At 37.7% G+C, this 20,095-nt stretch overlaps 1 protein-coding gene across 4 annotated transcripts in view; it reads left to right on the top strand.

Moving 5' to 3' along the window:
- Positions 1–20,095, top strand: part of Sidt1 (SID1 transmembrane family member 1) — an 81,391-nt gene that overhangs the window by 15,905 nt on the left and 45,391 nt on the right. For all 4 annotated transcript variants that reach the window (XM_078044208.1, XM_078044207.1, XM_005327598.4 and 1 more), the window contains exons 2-5: positions 2,835–2,956; positions 4,345–4,515; positions 16,101–16,146; positions 19,716–19,817. In XM_078044208.1, coding sequence (XP_077900334.1) covers positions 2,835–2,956; positions 4,345–4,515; positions 16,101–16,146; positions 19,716–19,817 — 441 coding nt within the window. The remainder of the gene's footprint in view (positions 1–2,834; positions 2,957–4,344; positions 4,516–16,100; positions 16,147–19,715; positions 19,818–20,095) is intronic.

Raw genomic sequence — 20,095 nt, 5'->3', positions numbered from 1 at the left:
AAGTGAATAAAAGGAAAGAAGACAGCTAAAAATGAAATTTACCAATTTCACAGTTTTCCTTAGGATTACCTTGGTTCTGACTGCTATGAATTTAACCTGCTCTATAATGCTGGTGTTTATATTATACCTCAAAAATAAGCATTGTAAGGTAAATCATTCTGCTGGGCTCTAGCATGCCAAAGATGAAGTTCGCAGCTTCCAAGAGCCAAACAACTAAATGAACAGTTAAAACATTGTGTGGTCCACAATGAAATACAGCTTCACACCCGCTAGGATGGCTATAATAAAAGACATAAACAAGTGTTGAAAAGGATGTAGAGGAACTGGAAACCTACACATCACGGATTATACAAATAATTAGAATGTAAAATGATGTACATTTTGGGAAAACATTTTGGCCATTCATTAAAAGGTTTCAACTAGAGTGACTATGTCTCCCAGCAATTCCACTCATGGGTATATACCCCAAAATATCAAAAACATCGTATTAGTCAGTTCTTCATCTCTGTGACCAAATTACCTGATAAGAACAATTTAGAGGAGCAAAAGTTTATTTTGGGCTCACAGTTTCAGAGATTCAATCCATGGTCAGCCAACTTCATTTCTATGGGCCCAAGGTAAGGAAGAATATCATAGTGGAGGAAAGCTCCTCAGCTCATGTCATTCAGGAAGCCAACAAGATATAATCCCCAAAGGCATGCCCCAAATGACCTGCTTCCTCACACCCCATCTGTCTCCAGTTACCATCCAGAATTTCATTCAAATTATTAATCCATCAAATGGATTAATCTGATCAGGTTATGAAATCAGAGTTTGAGACAAAACTTGATTCTCCTCTTTATTGGTGGGGTTAGGGGGGTTTATGTAAACTTCAGGCCTCTGCAACCAAGAAAGCCCATTTCAGTGTTGACTGCTAATCACAGCAGGGGCTGCCTACCAGTCTCAGCTCTCAGGGTCACAGCCATATGATTTTATCATCCAAGCCTTGTGTTTGTTTTTTTTTTTCTGCCTGAATATCCTTAAAATAACAATCAATAAATGTTGTTTGCCTGAAAATTAAATATTATTTCAGATTTAATTAAAGAACAAGATTAGCAAATCTGTAGATCATGCTTTCATGTTATCTGAAGACCGTCAGAAGTCCTGGGCTCTGAAAAACTAAAGAAAGATTACGGCTAAACTAAGGGATATAGAACCAGGCATAAGAAGCCTAACTGGGCTGTCAAGGAGGTCACACTGGTGAAGGACTGAGTTAAGAGAATGTCTTTGGGGTGGAAGAAGGCCCTGGCGATGAACAGTATGAAGGACTTAGAATCAGTAGAACTCAATCAGTAGAACTGAAGGAGCTAGAGAAGTAGGAATAAAGGATGCCACTCTGGTTTCTGGCTTAGATGAACTGCATGGTAAAACTATTTATCGAGCAAAGGAATTCAATAAAATTAAAGTGAGGGCTGAAGATAGTGACAAGTTCCATTTCAGACACATTGACTTTCAAGTGCCTGTGGAATATCCAGAACTTAGGAGAGAGATCTGCATTAGAGATACAGTTTTGACAATTACCAACTGCAGCATAATTTCCATAGAAACATGTAGAGTGTAGGCACAGGAAAACACTCCCCTTCATGAGCAAGTGCTTCTGATCAAATTAACAAATCACTCTTAGACTGTGTGAATATTTAAAAAGTGAAACAGTGACTGGATCAAGGTGAGTGGGCACTATAAGCTAAGTTGCAATATAGAATGCACACACCTTTGTGTCCTCTCAGTTTCCATTTTGAATGTGTTATAGATCTTCAGGTCTGATTGCAAGATTTTCTTATTTTATAAAGGAGTTTTCAAGAGAACACTAAGGCAGTGTGGGAAATCATGTGGAAAATCAAATTTTTCCTTTCTTTCTTAACTTGCCTTTCTTCTCTTTTGTTCTCTTTGATATTGTTTATGGTATTGTAAAACTTGAAGTAAAACACCAAAACCATCTACATCACTTTCTATCTTCAAAACAGGCATGACAGGATTAAGACCTTGATATGTGTATTCGGAAGGAGCCATGGAACTGCTGATATAAAGGAAACTTTTGTGGGGTGGGGGTAAGGGGTTGGTTTATACCTTGGACCAGGGAAAGGAGATGAATGCTCAGCACCTGTGGGGGTGGGGAGTGAGGTGTTTTGTTTTTGTTTTTGTTTTTGTTTTTAAAAAGAGAGAGAGAGAGAAAGAGAGAGAGAGAGAGAGAGAGAGAGAGAGAGAGAATTTTCTAATATTTATTTTTTTAGTTTTCGGTGGACACAACATCTTTGTTTGTATGTGGTGCTGAGGATCAAACCCTGGCTTACACGCATGCCAGGCGAGCACACTACTGCTTAAGCCACATCCCCAGCCCAAGGGAGTGAGGTTTTTTAAAAAGATATTTGTATCTTTTGTATTTATAGTCAAATAAAAATGAAAACATCAATATCTTTTCCTTTTCTATTCTAGGCTTATTCTTAAAACCTTGGGTTGACTGTTCAGTTCAAACTCAGCCTGCTATTTGAAGGCTCTATAATTTGGCATCATCCAAGACCAATTGAATCAGAATTTGTGGGAAGGGGATGGACCAAAGTATCAATTTTATTTTTAATTTCCTCAGGTAATTTCAACATACAATCAAGGTTGAGACTCTCTCCGGTTACAGTATAAATGAGGGAAACAACTGGGTCACTTGAATTATTGTGAGAAACAAATGGCAGAAATCAAAGTTTGCCTCAGCTTGGGATGGCATCTGTGCTGTGGGTGTGTGTGCACATGTGTATGTGTGCATACACATGGTTTGAACTTCTTCTCTCTGCCCTGCCATGCAGGTGACTGCCGTGAGGGTGTATGTGAACAGTTCCTCTGAGAATCTCAACTATCCAGTCCTTGTTGTGGTTCGTCAGCAAAAAGAGGTCCTATCTTGGCAGGTTCCGCTGCTCTTCCAAGGACTGTAAGTGATTCTTTTCCCAGATGGTTTCATTACATTTTGTTTTCTTCAATGTCCTGTAACCAATGATCGGTTGGTTTTCTAGTGAAAGGAGAAATCAGACATGGGAATATTGAGATGTCATAAATGCAAAGTACAAATAAAGTTTGTGGTGTATACCCTGAACTGTTCATCTCCGTTCCATTTCCATCTGTTTTGAATTTCACATAAGCACTGTTCTTAGATTTGCAGCAACTGGAAAAAATTTTTTTCCTTTATTTATTTATTTTAAAATTTATTTTAAAATAAATAAATAAATATTTATTAAGTTGCCCAGAGTGGCCTCAACCTTACAATCCTCCATCCTCAGCCTCCCAAGTAACTGGGATTACAGGCATGTACCACCATGCCTAGCTTCCCTTTTACAGTTTTAAAATCTACCATAGTTTTCTCCTGGTTGGGAAGTGGGTCATCCAATAGCCATTCAGTGAGTTAGGCCTAGCAGTGAGCATATAAATAGGCAGTAACCTCCCCCACCCACATGCTGGTGCACTCTTCATTCAATAATATTTATAGATCACTATTAAGTGGTAGGTGCTGAGGATACAGCTGTTAAAAAAAAACAAAACAAACAAACAAACAAAAAACAACGAAGTCCTTGTCCTCACGGAGTTTATATTTTCTCAGGGAAGAACTATGTAAGGCATTACCACACTAATAAGGAAAATCCAAAGACACAGAGTATGGTATTATACATTTTCAAAGGTTCAGAAATTTGAAGATTGAAATAGTGGCTCTGATAGCTTAGACTATTAGATCTAGGATTTTCTTTATCTTCTATTTTAACATAAGTTAAAAGAGTAGAAAAATGGAATCAACCAGTTTTTTTTTATTTTTAAATTAGGTTGTCCATCCCCCTCAATATCTGATGTTTTTTCCTCACTGAATAGGAAGATGGGAAGACGGCTTGACCTAAGGTAGACAGTGCTTAAGTGAACTGGTCATCACAGAGCAGTTCTCACATCCCCAATATTAGGCCACAACAACATTAATTGGGTTTGTTCTTTTGTCTTTTGTTTTTATGTACCAGGGATTGAACCTGGGGCACATAACCAGTGATCAACATCCCAGGCCTTTTTGTTTTTTGAGCCAGCGTCTCACTAACTTGCTTAGGGCCTTGCTAAATTGCTGTGGCTGCCCTTGAATTTAGGATCCTAAATTGCTGGGATTACAGGTATGCGCCACCACGCCTGGCCAACAACACCAGTTCTAAAATCACTATCAATAGATCCAGCCTAAAATTTAAAATAAGCAATTTGGAAAGAATTGGAATGAGATCATCTTTTCCCCTTGCTGGTTCACCGAGTCTCTTCCTTATTCTTGCTGATGTTGCCCTCCTTTATCTGCTACAGATATCAGAGGAGCTACAACTACCAGGAAGTCAGTCGCACCTTATGTCCCTCAAAAGCAACCAATGAAACAGGACCTTTGAAACAACTGATATTTGTAGACGTGGCATCCATGACACCACTTGGTGCCCACTACAAACTGCTAGTCACCAAGATCAAGAACTTCCAGCTCCGGTAAGCAGGACTCGTGTGGTCTTTCTCTGCTTGTCTGTATTTCCTGTGCTTGTAGATGTTCAATTTGGCTTCCATTCCTACAGATTAGCACTCTGCAAGGAAATAATCCACTTAGCATGTTATTTTAACACATTCTGAATGGCCCTGCCCAGCAAAGCCTTAATCTAATCACAAGAGAGTTAGTAGGGGACTGGTGCAGAGGGAAAGAGCTGTTGGTCTCATAGATATGACCATTTTTGGAAGACTGCAAGATGGCCCAGTCCTGCCTATAATCCAGTCAAGAATTATTGGTGTCTGAATACCATTATATGTCTAACCACTGCCATGCTCCTGGAAGAAGTTGTGATTTTGTTTTAAGGAAGACTAAACTAATTTTTCTATCCTGATTGCTATTTTAGTTTTCTTCATTGAGGTTGGGAATGTAGATAGCAATGTGGCTTTGTCCTTCTTTGGAGTAACTAGCATATTTCCCCCTGTTTTTTAAAAAACAAAACAAACAGGCAAGCCCATTGGAAAAAATTGGCATGAAACTGACATTTCACCAAAGAAGCTCCCTCAAAAGAAAAAAAAAAAGCCATTTCATAAGCTGTCAGAAATATAAATTTAAACCACAATTCCACTACAACTACCAAAATATTATCATTTGAAAGGCCTGATGATGTAGTGCCAGTCCTAACTAAATACTCCACTCCTGGATTTAGAGGTTGTGGTATTGTGATATTTATTCAGTGGAATATCCATGACAATAAAAGTGGACAAGCTATTGTTGTACCTAATTACATGGGAAAACCTCACAATGTTGAACAAAAGCCAGACAAAAGAACACATGCAACAGGCATGTGGCTCATGCCTATAATCCCAGCAGCTTGTGAGGCTGAGGCAGGAGGACAGAGTTCAAAGCCAGCCTCAGCAATGGTGAGGCGCTAAGCAACTCAGTGAGACCTTGTCTCTAAATAAAATACAAACTAGGGCTGGGGATGTGGCTCAGTAGTTGAGTGTCCCTGAGTTCAATCCCTAATACCCACACCCCCCAAAAGTACATGCTGTTTGGTTTCATTTATATAAAGTTTATTAACAGGTGAAACTGCTCTGTAATATTAGAAGCCAAGATAGTGATGTCTTTAAGAAGGAAATAATAAATAAATAAAACTTGTAGAAGATAGGAAATGTGAATATTAGGAAAAAAAGTGTAAAAAAAGTGTAAATATCGAATGGAGAGGGAAGTCACATAATTTTTCTTTAAAATCCTTTTAAATATGTAATATAAGAATTTTTCATTCATATTATGTAATAATATGCTACTTTAGACCATAAGAATAAAATCATTTGATCTATTAAAAAAAGAAGAAGGAAATAGTAAAAGTGTGGTTCTATTAACTCACTGAGAAATATGCTTACAATTTTTGTGCTTTTCTGTATGTTTATTCTGTTTTGATTAAAAAGTTAGTTCAAAAATCAGGATTTTAAAAAATAGTATATGCTACCTTATTTTGCAGCTCATTTTTTTCTGAACAGAATGTTCTATTAGAAAGCCCCTCTTTACATTTAATAAGGCCATTTAAAAAGCAGTCTAAGCAAGTGAAGTTGCTAATAGGAATTGAATATTTATCTTAGTCTTCACCGCATCCTGGACATACTACTGTACCTATCATAACAATTGGATAAATGGCTGAAGGAATGGTCCAAAAGTTGGAGAAGTAGACCCAGCAGTTTGTTTTAAGTCCTTGCATTAATTCTGGTGTTGAAAAAGATGATGTGATAATGTTAAGAGCAAAAGACATCCCGTCCGTTCACCCTCAAAAAAGAATGGAAAAAAAATCAGGGTCTTTAGTGAGGAGATTTGTGCACTGAAACAGTTTTTTAAAGTTTTCCAGATGATCCCAACATGCAGCCAGAGTAGAGAACCATTACCCTAAAGCAATTTCCAAATGTGGTTATCCAGTTTAACTTAACAATTTAAAATCAGTTTGATATTAAACCATATGGGAATCCATGGTTATACATTAAGTGGGGGTGGCAGCACACTATCTGAACAGTGAGTGCAGTTTAACCTTTCAGAGAAGACTTGCCTTTGCTGATTAGTGTCTCTGACCCCACTGTCACCCGGTGGCAGTGTACTTGAATTGTAGTGTGGGTTTGGGGGGAGGTAATTGGACCACATGGAGAAATGAATTCTGAGAAACTGAAGTCATAAAGTCACAACTCTGTGCAAGTGTTAATGAATGATTCGCATGTCAGTAAAACTGCAAATCTATTCTGTCACATCGGTTTCTGTTTCCACATCTTATGATACAATTTAGCCTTCTTTAGCCTCCGCAACCAGAAATGGAGAGCATTTTAAAATTCACAGTATTACCAAGTTTTATGAGATCAAGATAAGTCCAAAATGGTAGCTGAGATATTTGTATTTCTGCCTCCCTGGCTCTATCAGCATCGCTGATAACCCAGAAATCCAGAGAATGGGGCTAAGAATCTTTTCTTCATTGTTTTTTTTTTTTTTTAGTTGTAGATGGTCACAATATCTTTGTTTTATTTATTCATTTATTTATTTTATGTGGTGCTGAGGATGCAACCCAGTTCCTCACACATTCGAGGCAAGTGCTCAACCATTGAGCTACAACCCCAGCCCCAGGGGCTAAGAATCTATGGCTGAGGATTGCTATAAGAATTGGGCTCCAGCTATTGAGAGAAAAACTTAAGAATTACCTCAGAAGTTCCTGACATTGTAGTTTTTGCAGACAAGAAAATATATGAAACATGTTTTGGGGTTGTCCCCCCCCCCGAATCATACATTTTTGGGCAGGAGGTAGGTACTGGGAACTGAACCTAGGGTTATACTGTCACTAAGCTACATCCCCATTCCTTTTAATTTTTTATTTTAAGACAGGGACTCACTGAGTTGCCCAGTTTGGGCTTGAATTTCTAATCCTCCTGTCTCAACCTCCTGAGTCACTGGGATTACAGGCATACACCACAGTGCCAAGCTAGAACCATACACCTTAAGAACTGAAAGAATTTTAGAGTCTAAAGCATCCATTTCATTTTCACAGATGAGTTATCTGACGCTCAGAGATGGCTTGGGAATATTTGTTCCTTTGTTTTTGTTGTTGTTGTTGTTTTGAGAGGTGATCTCACTATATTGCCCATACTGGCCTCAGATTCATGGGCTCAAGCGATCCTCTTGCCTCAACCTTCTGAGTAACTGGAACTATAGGCATGAACTACCTATGACTCAGATGCTCAAAGACGTTAAATGACTTTTCCAAAATCACACAACTAGGAAAGTGTAAAATCAGGGCTAAACTTTGCTTCCAACTCTCAGTTTGGAGTTCTTCTTATCATCCTGTGCTATTTCTACTTTGTACTTAAAATTGTCCTTCCAATTTTTATGTTCCCCTAAATATATTTCTCAATTCCATAAAACATTTATTTATTTAAATCCAACTTTAAATAAAACAATTCAGCCTTAAAGCACTCACTCCCACTCCCTCCACACACCACACACATATACAACTTTGCTACTACACATACTCCCTAAGTGCCCCCCCCCATGCTCAGTGTGAAGTTGTAGACAGGAAGCAGCAGGGGCTTGCTGGAGCAAACAGGTACATGATCACAGGGTGGGAGGAGGTTCAGAGGGGTGTTAAGAAATTTAGATAATTGTCTACATTACATAGTCACACAGGGAATAGATTTGAAAGGGACAAGACTGGAGGCAGAGGAGTTAGAAGGCTGATGCAGTCGATGGTCAGGATAAATAAAGAGAAGGTGACTTAAAAATTTAGGAAGTGAAGCTGAAAAACTTAAGTGGACCTGTCACTATACTATGTTGATTTTAAGTCCTTTGGGTGAATGGCAAGGACAGGGATAACTGGGTTAAATTGTGGTTCCATTCCAAGTTTTCTGAGGACTGTCCATACTGCTTTCCAGAGTGGTTGTACCAATATGTGGTCTCATCAGCGATGTATGAGTGTACCTTTTCCCCCACATTATTGCCAACATTTATTGTTACTTGTATTCTTTTTTAAAAAAATTAATTTGTTCCAATTAGTTGATACATGATAGCAGAATGCATTTTGATTCATTGTACACAGATGTAGCACAACTTTTCATTTCTCTGGTTGTACACAATGTAGAGTCACATCACATGTGCAGTCAGTCATACATGTACCTATGACAGTGATGTTCATCTCTTTCCATTATCTTTCCTACTTTCATGCCCCTTCCCTTTCTCCCTCCTCTTTGTCCAATCAATATTTATAGCAGCTTGATTCACATGCTATGGAACCACCCTAGGTACCCTTCAACAGATGATGGATAAAGAAAATGTGCTCTCTATACACAACAGCATATTACTCAACCATAGAGAATGAAATTACAGCATTTGCTGATGAATAGGTGGAACTGGAGACTAGCATGCTAAATGAAATAAGCCAATCCCCCAAAAACCAAAGGCCTAAAATTCTTTCTGATATGTGGATACTAACACACAATAAAGGGATGAGGAGGGAAAAATAGATGTTCATTGGATTAGATAAAGGGGAATGATGGGAAAAGAGGGAGGATGGGAATAGGAAAGACAGTAGAATGAATCAGACATAACTTTCTTACTGGTCATACATGAATACATGGCCAATGTAACTCCACATCATGTACAACCACAAGAATGAGAAGTTATATTCTATATATTTATAATATGTCAAAATACATTCTACTTTCATGTATAACTAAAAGGAACAAAATTTAAAATGTCCTCTTACTAGAAGGAAGATGAGCTGGGCATGGTGGTGCATGCCTGTAATCCCAGCAGCTCGGGAGGCTGAGATGGGAGGATCGAGAGTTCAAAGCCAGCCTCAGCAATGGTGAGGTGCTAAGCAACTCAATGAGACCCTGTCTCTAAATAAAATAAAAAATAGGACTGGGAATGTGGCTCAATGATTGAGTGCACCTGAGTTCAATCCTTAGTACAAAAAGAAAGGCCCGCTAAGTAAAAATCCTTCAGGAAGGCTGCTCTGCATCGAATCTAAGGCAGAGTTATGAGAGATAGGGCTGGAGAAACACACAGTACCCAGCCTTGATGTTTAAGGTTTTGGAGGCTGAATGAGGGGGTTGGGACACCACTGAAGGATTTTAAGCAACAAAATAACATGAATGTATCAGACCTTTGAGATGACTTCAGTGGCAGTGTGGAAGATGTATTAGAGTGGAGGAAAGAGTACAAGCAAATGGACAAATCAAAAGTTAGTTGAACAGAGAAAAATACATAATAATTAGAACCTGAACATATTATAGAGGTAACAAAGTTGTAAGGAAGAAGAAGAGTCAAGTAATACACAGGGGGCAAATTCACGAATTCAACAGATATAAGAGACATAAAAAATTATAGTCTTATGTGAATACTTATAGCCTTTGACCCTCTGTAGCCTTCTAAGTAAAGATCGTGAATCTTTTTTTTTTTTTTTTGAGCAGATAAAATGTGTAAATGAGATATAACTACCATGCTGCAAAAGTAGTTTTCTTTGTTGTTTGTTTGAGGAAATGGATGGCTAAGAGGCACTTGGATGATTCTACTATGTGTTATGCTATGTAATCATCCCTTAGTATTTTGGGAGAGACTCAAAATATTTATATTGCTTTTTGTTATTGATGCTATAGTGGGCACAGATGGTGTTTTGAGTGGGGAACAAGTACCTCCACGTAACTTTCACACTAATAGAATGAGAGGATCACTCAAATGGAAGGTTGATAGGGAGAAGTCTGAGATGAAGCCCATGATGATGTTAGAAGTCTGGTGAGGTTTATTGCCAAAAAGACATGATGAATCGGAATCAGAGAAGGGACAGTACCTTCTATTTTAATCAAGTGGAGTTTGAGGTGCTTGAGGAATGTTCAAGGGCAGAAGCTTAACAGGTAATCTCTGTTCTATAATTGGAGCCCAGGAGATGGCTGGACAGAGAAACTTGAGATTCACCATTTCTTTTGTAGTATTTATGGCAACTGAATATATACATGTGGCTAAGAAAGATGGGAAGATCAAGAACAGAACTATGACTGACATCTCGTAAAGAATGGTTTGAGAAAAAAAAAAAAGAAGAATGGTTTGAGAAGTAGGAGCTATCAAAAGAGGCTGAGTAAATACAGTTAGATATGTGAAAGAAAACCCAGGAAAGCAGGTATCGTAAAGCCCGAGGAGGGAAGTGTTTCAAGACAGAGAAAGCTTGTAGGCATAGGCAACAGCTTTCTCAATAGAACCCCTAAAGCTCAGATGGCATCAAATTAAAAAGCTTCTGCATAACAAATAAACAATTAGGAATATGAAGAGAGAACTTATAGATTGGGAGAAAATCTTTGTTAGCAACTGTTCTGACAGAATCATATCTAGAATATATAAAGAGCACAAAAAACTTTACACCCAAAAGATCAAATAACCCAATTAATAACTGGGCAAATGAATTAATCAAACACTTCTCAAAAAAGAAATACAAATAGTTAAAATACAAAATACAAATAGAGAAAATATTCAACATCATTAGCAATTAGAGAAACAAACCAAAACTACACTGAGATCTCATATCACACCAGTCAGAATGGCAATAATTAAGAATACAGATAATATTAAATGCTGGAGAGGTTGTGGAGAAGAAGAAACACTTTTACATTGTTAGTGGGACTACAAATTAGTACAATCACTATGGGAATCAGTATGGAGGTTCTTCAAAAGACTAGGCATGGAACCACCACATGACCCAGGAATACACTCCTCAGTATTCATCCTGTAGAATTAAAGTCATCTTACTACAATGACACATGCATATTGATGTTTATAGCTACACAATTCACAATAACCAAACTATGGAACCAACCCAGGTGCCCATCATCAGATGAATGGATAATGTTGGATACACACACACACACACACACACACACACACACACAACAGAGATTTATTCAGCCACAAAGAAAAATATAATTATGGCATTTGCAGGAAAATAAGTGGAACTAGAGACCATCATGTTAAGCAAAACTTAGAGATTAAGAGTCATATGGTTTTCTCATATAAGGAAGCGAGAGAGGAAAAAGGAAAACAAAGTTGGGGGCAGATTTTTTCCTAAAAATCAAAGGGAGATCAGTAGAAGAAATGGATGAAGAAGTGGGGGGAAGGGGGGGAGTTCTGGGGAGTGATATTGGCCAAATTATATTGTTATTTTGTGTTCATGTACAAATATGCAACAACAATTCCATCACTATGTACAACTCTATTGCACCAATTAAAAAATGTGGAAAGGAAAGAAAAAGAGAAAGTGATTGTCAATATCAGATTCATGGAGAGATAAAGATAGTTGAGGGTTAAGTCACTAGATTTAGTTGTTAGAAGGTGCTATGGTCTGAAGGTTTGTGTTCCCCCAAATTGATATATTCAAATCCTAACCACCAAGGGGATGGTACTAGGAGGTAGGACCTTGGGGAAGTGAAAAGGTTTTGAGGGTGGGGCCCTCATGAATGGGATCAGCATTCTTGTAGAAGAGACTCTTCACATTTTTCTACCACATGAGGATGCAGTGAAACAGTACCATCAATAAAGAGGCAGGCCCTCTTCAGACACCAAGTCTGCAGGCATCTTGATCTTGGACTTCCCAACTTCCAAAACTGTGAGGAATAAATTTCTAACCTTTGTAAGTACTCCATTGATTGATGATGGGTGTAGCTCAGTGTAATAGAGCACTTGCCTAGCATGCATGAGGCCTGGGTTCCACACCTAGCCAAGAAAGCAAGCAAACAAACAAAAACGTAAGCACCCAGTTTATGGTATTTTGTTACAGCTGCCCAAATGGACTGAAACAAGAGGGGACTGTTCCCATCAGCACAGGCAGTTTCAAGGGGGTGATGGGAAAGGAACCATGACAAGAGCAGGCAAAGGGAAAAATGAATGAGAGTAGAAACTCTTTAAATAAATAAGCTGGCTTGTGAAGAAAAGGAAGGGTATAGGATTACATTAAAGAAGGGAGAAACAGGGATAAAGGTAGAATAATGTTGGGGTGGTTTGTTATTTATTTTGAAAATGGTCAAGACTGGGATGTATTTATAACCAAGGGGTTGAAAGGCAGATTAAATTCACAGAAAAGTTGGTTTGTAAAAGCCAAGTCCCGGAGAAGGATAGAAAGGATAGAATTTAGCATATAAGCACAGAGTTCATACTTAAACCAGAGGGATGAAGGACAGGGTTGGAAATGACAGAAGGGCTGGAGAAAGGTTTGGGCAGTGACGGGAACCCTGTACAGATGTCAGTTGGAAGATTATAGGGAACGAAGTCCATAGTCCAAGGCAATAATACAGCATCATTTCCTTCAACAAATAAAGGTTTGGAACACCCATGGCTCTCTGTGTCAGGGGCTTGCTGATGAGTATGATGCTGTGATTCTGAGAGACCTCTCTGGGACTCACCTCAAAAACTACTGAACTTTTTTCCGGCTGTCATGTATTTAAAATATGCAATTAAAAAAAAAAACTACTGAACTTTTGTGCCTTCCTCTCCTTCCACTTACCCTTTCTTCCCAATCCTCTTTCCTTTTTCATCTATTTTATTATCCTCCTGTAAAGATTTCTTGTTTCACCAGGCACAATGGCATACGCCTATATCCCAGCAGCACGGGAGGCTGAGACAGGAGGATTGAGAGTTCAAAACCAGCCTCAGCAGTGGTGAGGCATTAAGCAACTCAGTGAGACCCTGTCTCTAAATAAAATACAAAATAGGGCTGGGGATGTGGGCTCAGTGGTTGAGTGCCCCCTGAGTTCAATCCCCTGTACTCCTGCCCCAAAAAATATACACAAAAGGGCTGGGGATATAGCTCAGTTGGTAGAGTGTTTGCCTTACATGCATAAATCCCTGTTCAATCCCCAGAAACACACACACACTAAAAAAAAATTTTAAATGATTTCTTGTTTCTTTCTCTGTCCCCATGGTTTCCTGTCTGCCTCTTCTTTACCCCCTCTCCTTCATCTGCACCTGCCCTTGATTCCATCTGTTTCTTTTCCCTCTGTCCTTCCTTGAAATTGCAAAACAAAGAAACAAAATTGCACTTTCATCTCTTGTATTTGTTGAATAAGTATTGTTTCCTGTTCTTGATTTTTACAACAAACAAGTTGAAAATTTGATACTTTTTTCTCTAAAACTAAAAGTACATATGAATTTCTATTAGCTTTACTCTTATGGTTAATGACCCTTGATAAAACTATCTCCACCTCTGTTAGGAACCACACAAGAAGAAACAATATTTCATCCCCAACAAACAACATTTATTATGCAAATACTGTTGACTCCAAGAGAAAGAAAAGAGTTAAATGTAATAGTCTTAAATTCAATACTGTACTTTCAGCCAGGAATGGTGGCACATGCCTGTAAGCCCAGACATTTGGGAGACTGAGACAAGGATCACAAGTTCAAGGACAGTCTCAGAAATTTAGTGAGACCCTGTGTCAAAATAAAAACTAAAAAGGGCTGGGGATGTAGCTTGTGGTAAAGCACCCCTGGGTTCCATTTCCAGTATCAAAAATAATAATAATAATGGTGGTTGGGCTGGGGATGTGGCTCAGGCGGTAGCGCGCTCGCCTGGCATGCGTGCGGCCCGGGTTCGATCCTCAGCACCACATACCAACAAAGATGTTGTGTCCGCCGAGAACTAAAAAATAAATATTTAAAAAAATTCTCTCTCTCTCTCTCTCTCTCTCTCTCTCTCTCTCTCTCTCTCTCTCTCTCTCTCCTCTCTCACTCTCTCTTTAAAAAAAAAATAATAATAATAATAATAATGGTGATGATGATGTTGATGATGATGATATACTTTCAAAGTTTTCAAGCATTATACTACTAGCAAATAAAACATAACGAACAAGAAAAAAACAAAGTGCATATTGATGTCCATAAATTCTGTTATAATGGAATTCAAATGAAGAGGTAGATGAAAATCAAATTTCTGCCCTAAGTACACAATTGTTTCAGGAAATCTCATGCTGTCTGTTGCTAACCAAGAAAATCAGTGTCCTCTTCCTATTCTGACCTGTCAACAAAGTGAGCTGAGTGCCCTTGTTGCCCTGATGACAGCAGATGACTCTCAGGCCACACACAAAACCACAGATCCTGACTCAGGTTGTGGATCCTTAGTAGAGACTCACAACGGGGTTTCACATGGACTTGGGCTCCTTTAGGTGACTTAAGGCCAGGAGTTTTCAACAGTGCTTTAGCAGAACCAATCTTCTACATGGATGACGATTTCTGTTGAAAGGGAATATATAAAAATTTCGTCCATTGTTGTGAGCTAAATTCTGAGCCCAGTTCAATAAAAGCCTAAATTGTGGCCATGTCTTTATTTAAATAGTGTTCAAGTCTTATGCTTCTATATAAAACCTCAAATTATACATATCTTGCTTAAATGTCTTGACATGCCCCTTATAAAGGAAGCTCCAAGTTTAAAAGATATTTAATTTTTAAAAGAGGAAAATTACGAGTGGGAAGAAAGAGTCTTCACAGAGCTCCAGGAGATGAGGTTGGTAACAGATTCCAAAAATTCCGGTTCAGATTCCCAAAAAAAGCAGAGAGGGGTGTACATTAGACAGGTTTAGGGTATGACATCCCTAGAAGAGGTGTTTCAGCAGCTTGGAGAATTTCAAGAACAGTAGACTTGTATGTAAGATCTACAAGGCTAACAATGAAGCAGGAGCCAGAAAAAGCAAAACAGCCCAAGAGCAACTCTCACAAGGTGTAGAGAAGAACCAATGTGTCCTTTGTGTTTTCCGGCCTCTTGAACTGTTTCTCAGATGTTCCCTCCAGGCAGCCTTCAAAGCATGCATCTTCCATACTCCTTGAGTTCTCCATTCCTGAGTGCCTGGATCATTGCTGTCATAAATATCTAATAAAATGATTTGCAGTAAAGTTCCATTTGGAGAGAAAATAGCTTCCAATATATTCTTTGGGCAGTATTTACATTTTAAAGTTGGGCCTTAGAAGGCAATGCCTAACCCAAGAAGGACAAAATCTTGGTGAATTTTGAGCAGGTGTGTCAGGCAACAGGAGAGAAAAAGAGCTGTGCTTATCACCAGCAACCATGCTAGAGTGATTACCTATTCGTCACGTTTTCTTTTTCAATTATCTTCTGCCATGTATCTATCAAAATTATTTTAAAATGATACCTACATTATTCAAAGTGTAATTACCTTACTTTATCCCCAAGTCTTCATTTCTTTTCTTTCAACTCACTTCTAATACCTAAACTCTGTACTTGATTGTAAAAATATAAGTCCAAAGGCAAAAATGTCCTTAAAAGCAACCAAAGCACTTACTTATATAGGTAGATCTTCGTGGTTATTTAAAGATATAAAAATCATCTTCTCTAATTTGATCATTCTTAAGAGTTGAAACCACCAACTCCCCATTTAGTTATCAGTTTGAGGGGATAAACTCCCTTCACAAAGTGTAAGGCCCTCCTTCAGTCTAGGTTAAGATGACTTTCTTTTTAAATAAATGATTTATGCATGCTAACTCATGCTTTTTTCTCACTTTTCCCTCTTTCCCTTCTCCCACTTACATTTCTCAGGACAAACGTTGCCTTTCACTTCACTGCCAGCCCTTCCCAACCTCAGGTAAGTGAGGGCCCCAAGAGTTATTAAGAGCCCACCTATTGGTATTACCCTCAGAAACCATGGTAACACAGAGTCTGCGTTCAGTGTGGCCCTTGACCTTTCACAATTTGAGATGTATTTGCATTCTAGATTGTTCCTCCTGTCACTGGGATTTGGGACACAACATTTAAATTTTTTAATATTTATTTTTTAGTTGTAATTGGACACAATATCTTTATTTTATTTATTTATTTATTTATGTGATGCTGAGGATCGAACCTAGGGTCTTACACATGCTAGGCGAGCACTCTACCGCTGAGCCACAATCCCAGCACCACAACATTTATTTTATCCCCTTAGTTGGTGTGAAATGAAAGACATGATATTTGTTTCCTGGCGTGCCTTGGTTTAATTTTCATTGAGCAGATTGTATGTTTACTATGTCCCAAGTACAATGGAGATTGCACCAGGTACTGGGAGCACAGGATAAAGAAGAGAGAGATACAAATTCTATCACTGTGGATGTAATACTTGGGATGGGGAGGAACAGAAAGTGGAAGGCTCACACACCAAACAGATACACCAATAATTAACTTGAAAGTACGACAAAAATAGGCCAGATTTTAATTTCTACAGTGTTATTGCTAGAATATGTAAGTTTCTCCTGGCATAAAAAAAAGAGCAGGAATGCTGACAAAAATGTAACATGAGAATTAATTATTTTGGGTGTTCCTTATGAAGTCATAATCACAAACAGAATAAATACATGAAAATTTTAATTATTTCAGGCTGTTTTTGGTAACATTTCTAGCTAATTTTTTTTAACTTTTTTATAGTTTCTAAAAAGTATAAATAGCAAATTTAAAACAAGTTTATTTATTGTCTTAGTATTTATTATAAATTTTCTGCAGGCCTTAATAGAATTTTGGTCCTAAATTCTTTTGCTTTGGATATAGTAAAGCTGATATTAAAATATTTTTGAACTGTTGTAAACCTATTACAGTCACTGGTGTGCTGGTAAATATTGAGCAACTTTTCTCAGAGAAAATGCCTTCATTTATTTTATGGCATCTGCCCATTCCTGCGGTGTAAATACCTCTATCATGGCTGATTTCAAAATCATAGAGTTGGGAAGAGATGCATGCAATGAGCTTTCCCAAGTCTGTATGAACTGACTCCTACACATCTTTTAAAAATTAAAATTAGCATGGTGGCACATCCATGTGACCCTGACTACTGCAGAGACTGAGGCATGATGATCATAAGTTGAAGGCTAGCCTGGACAGGACCCTGTCTCAAAAAAAAAAAAAAAAAATCTTTAAAAGATCTTGGGCTATAGCTCAGGGGTTAAGTGCTTGCCCACCATAAGCAAGGCCCTGGGTTCAATCCCCAGTACCAGAAAAAAAAAAAAAAAAAAAAAAGTTAAATTGCCCCTTTCAGTGAAAGTCTCTGTTGTGCATATATGCTGCCACCCTGTGGCAGGAGAGGGCCATAGACCATAATCGGTTGCCTTCAACATTTATTGACCATTAATTAAAAAAAAAAAAAAAAGCAGTATTGCTAGGTACAATGAGAGATACCTAGAAAAAGACAGAACAACTTTCACTAACTACAGGAAGAGTGAAGTATGCACAGACTATGATAAATATGATCCATGAATATTGTATACACAATCTAATAGAAGAGCTTGTAGTCCGACAATCAGTGACAATTATATATTTGACTCCTTTTTATTTTTAAAAATATGTAAATGTCAAAATCTAAATACTTTGTATATAAACCCCACACTAGAATTACAAATACTTAGAACAAACTAATAAAACAGAACATGAAAAGTCTTTGATACCTATAAAAGTCTTACTTTACTCTTAACTATTTCCATTTGACCTGTATTTTATTATCCTCTTTGTTTACAGAAAAGATTTTCTAATGTTGTAAACTCATCTAAAGTGAATGTAGCTGTACATTCCCAGACAGCCTCTGTCAATCACTGCTTCTCCTCCTATAAAGTAGAAGCAGGTTGCTGAACTGACTGGTTACAGAAACTGGGTGGCTAGTCAGGGCCTACATGGTGATTTTTAGCCTAAATTCCAGCCATTGCTGTGCCTACTTGTCCTTTGCTTACTCTAGTTGAAGTAGATTTTTAGGGCAGGGGTCAAAAACATTTGTTTGGGATTTATGGTAACTTAGAGAAAATGAGATTGATAATACTTGAGCATATCAATAAGGTGTCCATAAGTAGCAACTGCTTGCACAAATTCAATAATCATCATGAGAAATATATATATGATGCTCAACATTGCCAATAGTAATCATAATAATCCTCTTGAATTACAAAGTGCCATCCCCTGAGTACCAGAAATTCCTTTTGGGAATTCCAGACTCTCTACCTTTTAAAGAGCCCTATATTATATGTATTTGAATCAAACTCAAAAATGAAGAGAGTTCTTGGAGGTATCACTGACTGTTACAAGATATGAATAAACTTCAAAAACCAGCATTATTAACATTTCTTTATCTTAATATGATTTTTTCCCCATCAGAAACTTTTGGATTATTGAAAAACATTCCATTTTTATTGCCCTGGTTCTCAAAACAATATTAGTAAAAAAAATGATATTGAAATATAAATTGTATTATGTTTTGCTTGTCTTTTAAAGTGATGGGTTTATTAGAGTCCTAGGATGTGGGGCTCATTTGCGTTATTTTCCTCAAAATCTTAATCAGAAGCTTGACATAGTTTCTCATTGACTTCCCAAGCTTACCATTATTGAGCAGATTCTCCCTTTCTTCATCATTAGTGACATGTTTAAAACTTAAGAGTCAATACTTATGGATTATGAGTCCATTGGGTATTCCCAGTGGACTCATAATCTGTATATGTAAATAGTATAACTTCTTTCTATTAGAAATGTTTCCTACTTCTGATGATTTTTTTAAATGTTTTGATTCTGATGATTTTTTTTTTTGGCAAGTGTCTTTTAAATATGCCTGAGTTTGCCAAAGACTGTGAACATATTTTAGGAGCTAGATATAGGATCTCATCTTGGAATCTAAATGTCTTCTTAGATTCTTTGGTGGAAGGTCTAAGGGAAAGACTGGTGTAGCACTAATTCTTGCCTATGAGAAAGTGGTCAAAATGCTTGAAGAACAGGCTTACCTGCTTTTCAAGGTGAGGCTTCATATTTCACATTGGCCACACAGAAATAAATCTTGCCTCATGTTATATCCGCATATTTATAATTCTAAGGGTTTGTGTGTGGGGGGGGCGGGGGTACTTCTTAAGTAGGAAATGCACAATTTATTTGAAAAGAAATGGTCACACCATAAAATGAAATGGCATCTTTGGGTGAATGGTGACTTTGTCATATTTCCTGCTAAATCTTTCTAACATCTGGCAGAACTGTCAGTTGCTCAATATGCATGAGATGAGTGCTGTCTGAAATAATAACAATTCATTGAGATTTGCATCTGAACTTTGTACTTGATAGTAGAGAATATAGTCCTATTCGTGTGAAAATGGTTTGAGTCCATCACTGTAAGTATTTCCTAATATTAACAAATCATGTCTTTCCTTTTCTTTTTCTCAGTATTTTCTATACAAATTTCCCAAAGATGTGGACTCAGTTATCATTAAAGTGGTATCGGAAATGGCTTATCCATGTTCTGTTGTCTCAGTCCAGAACATCATGGTGAGTCCTTCTAATAGGTAGTATTGTATTATCTAGAATAAATGAAAGGGAAGAGCAAGGACAACAGCATCCTTTTACACTATGTGTCTCCCCCAAATTGATAAATAATAAGAAAAGTATCTTATGCACCTAAGTGCATGTTCATGTTTGCAGACATTTATTTAGAGAAATAAAAGACAAAGAATAGTTGGCTTCTCACCAAAAAAAAAAGAAAAAGAAAGAAAGAAAGAAAGAAGGGTGGAAGAGAGGGAAGGAGAGAGGAAGGGAAGAGGTAATAT

This window comes from Ictidomys tridecemlineatus, chromosome 3 (genome assembly GCF_052094955.1).
Source record: "Ictidomys tridecemlineatus isolate mIctTri1 chromosome 3, mIctTri1.hap1, whole genome shotgun sequence".
NCBI classification, from domain to species: Eukaryota; Metazoa; Chordata; class Mammalia; order Rodentia; family Sciuridae; genus Ictidomys; species Ictidomys tridecemlineatus.
The sequence above is the reverse complement of the archived record's forward strand: the minus strand, read 5'-3'. Positions and strand labels throughout refer to the sequence as shown.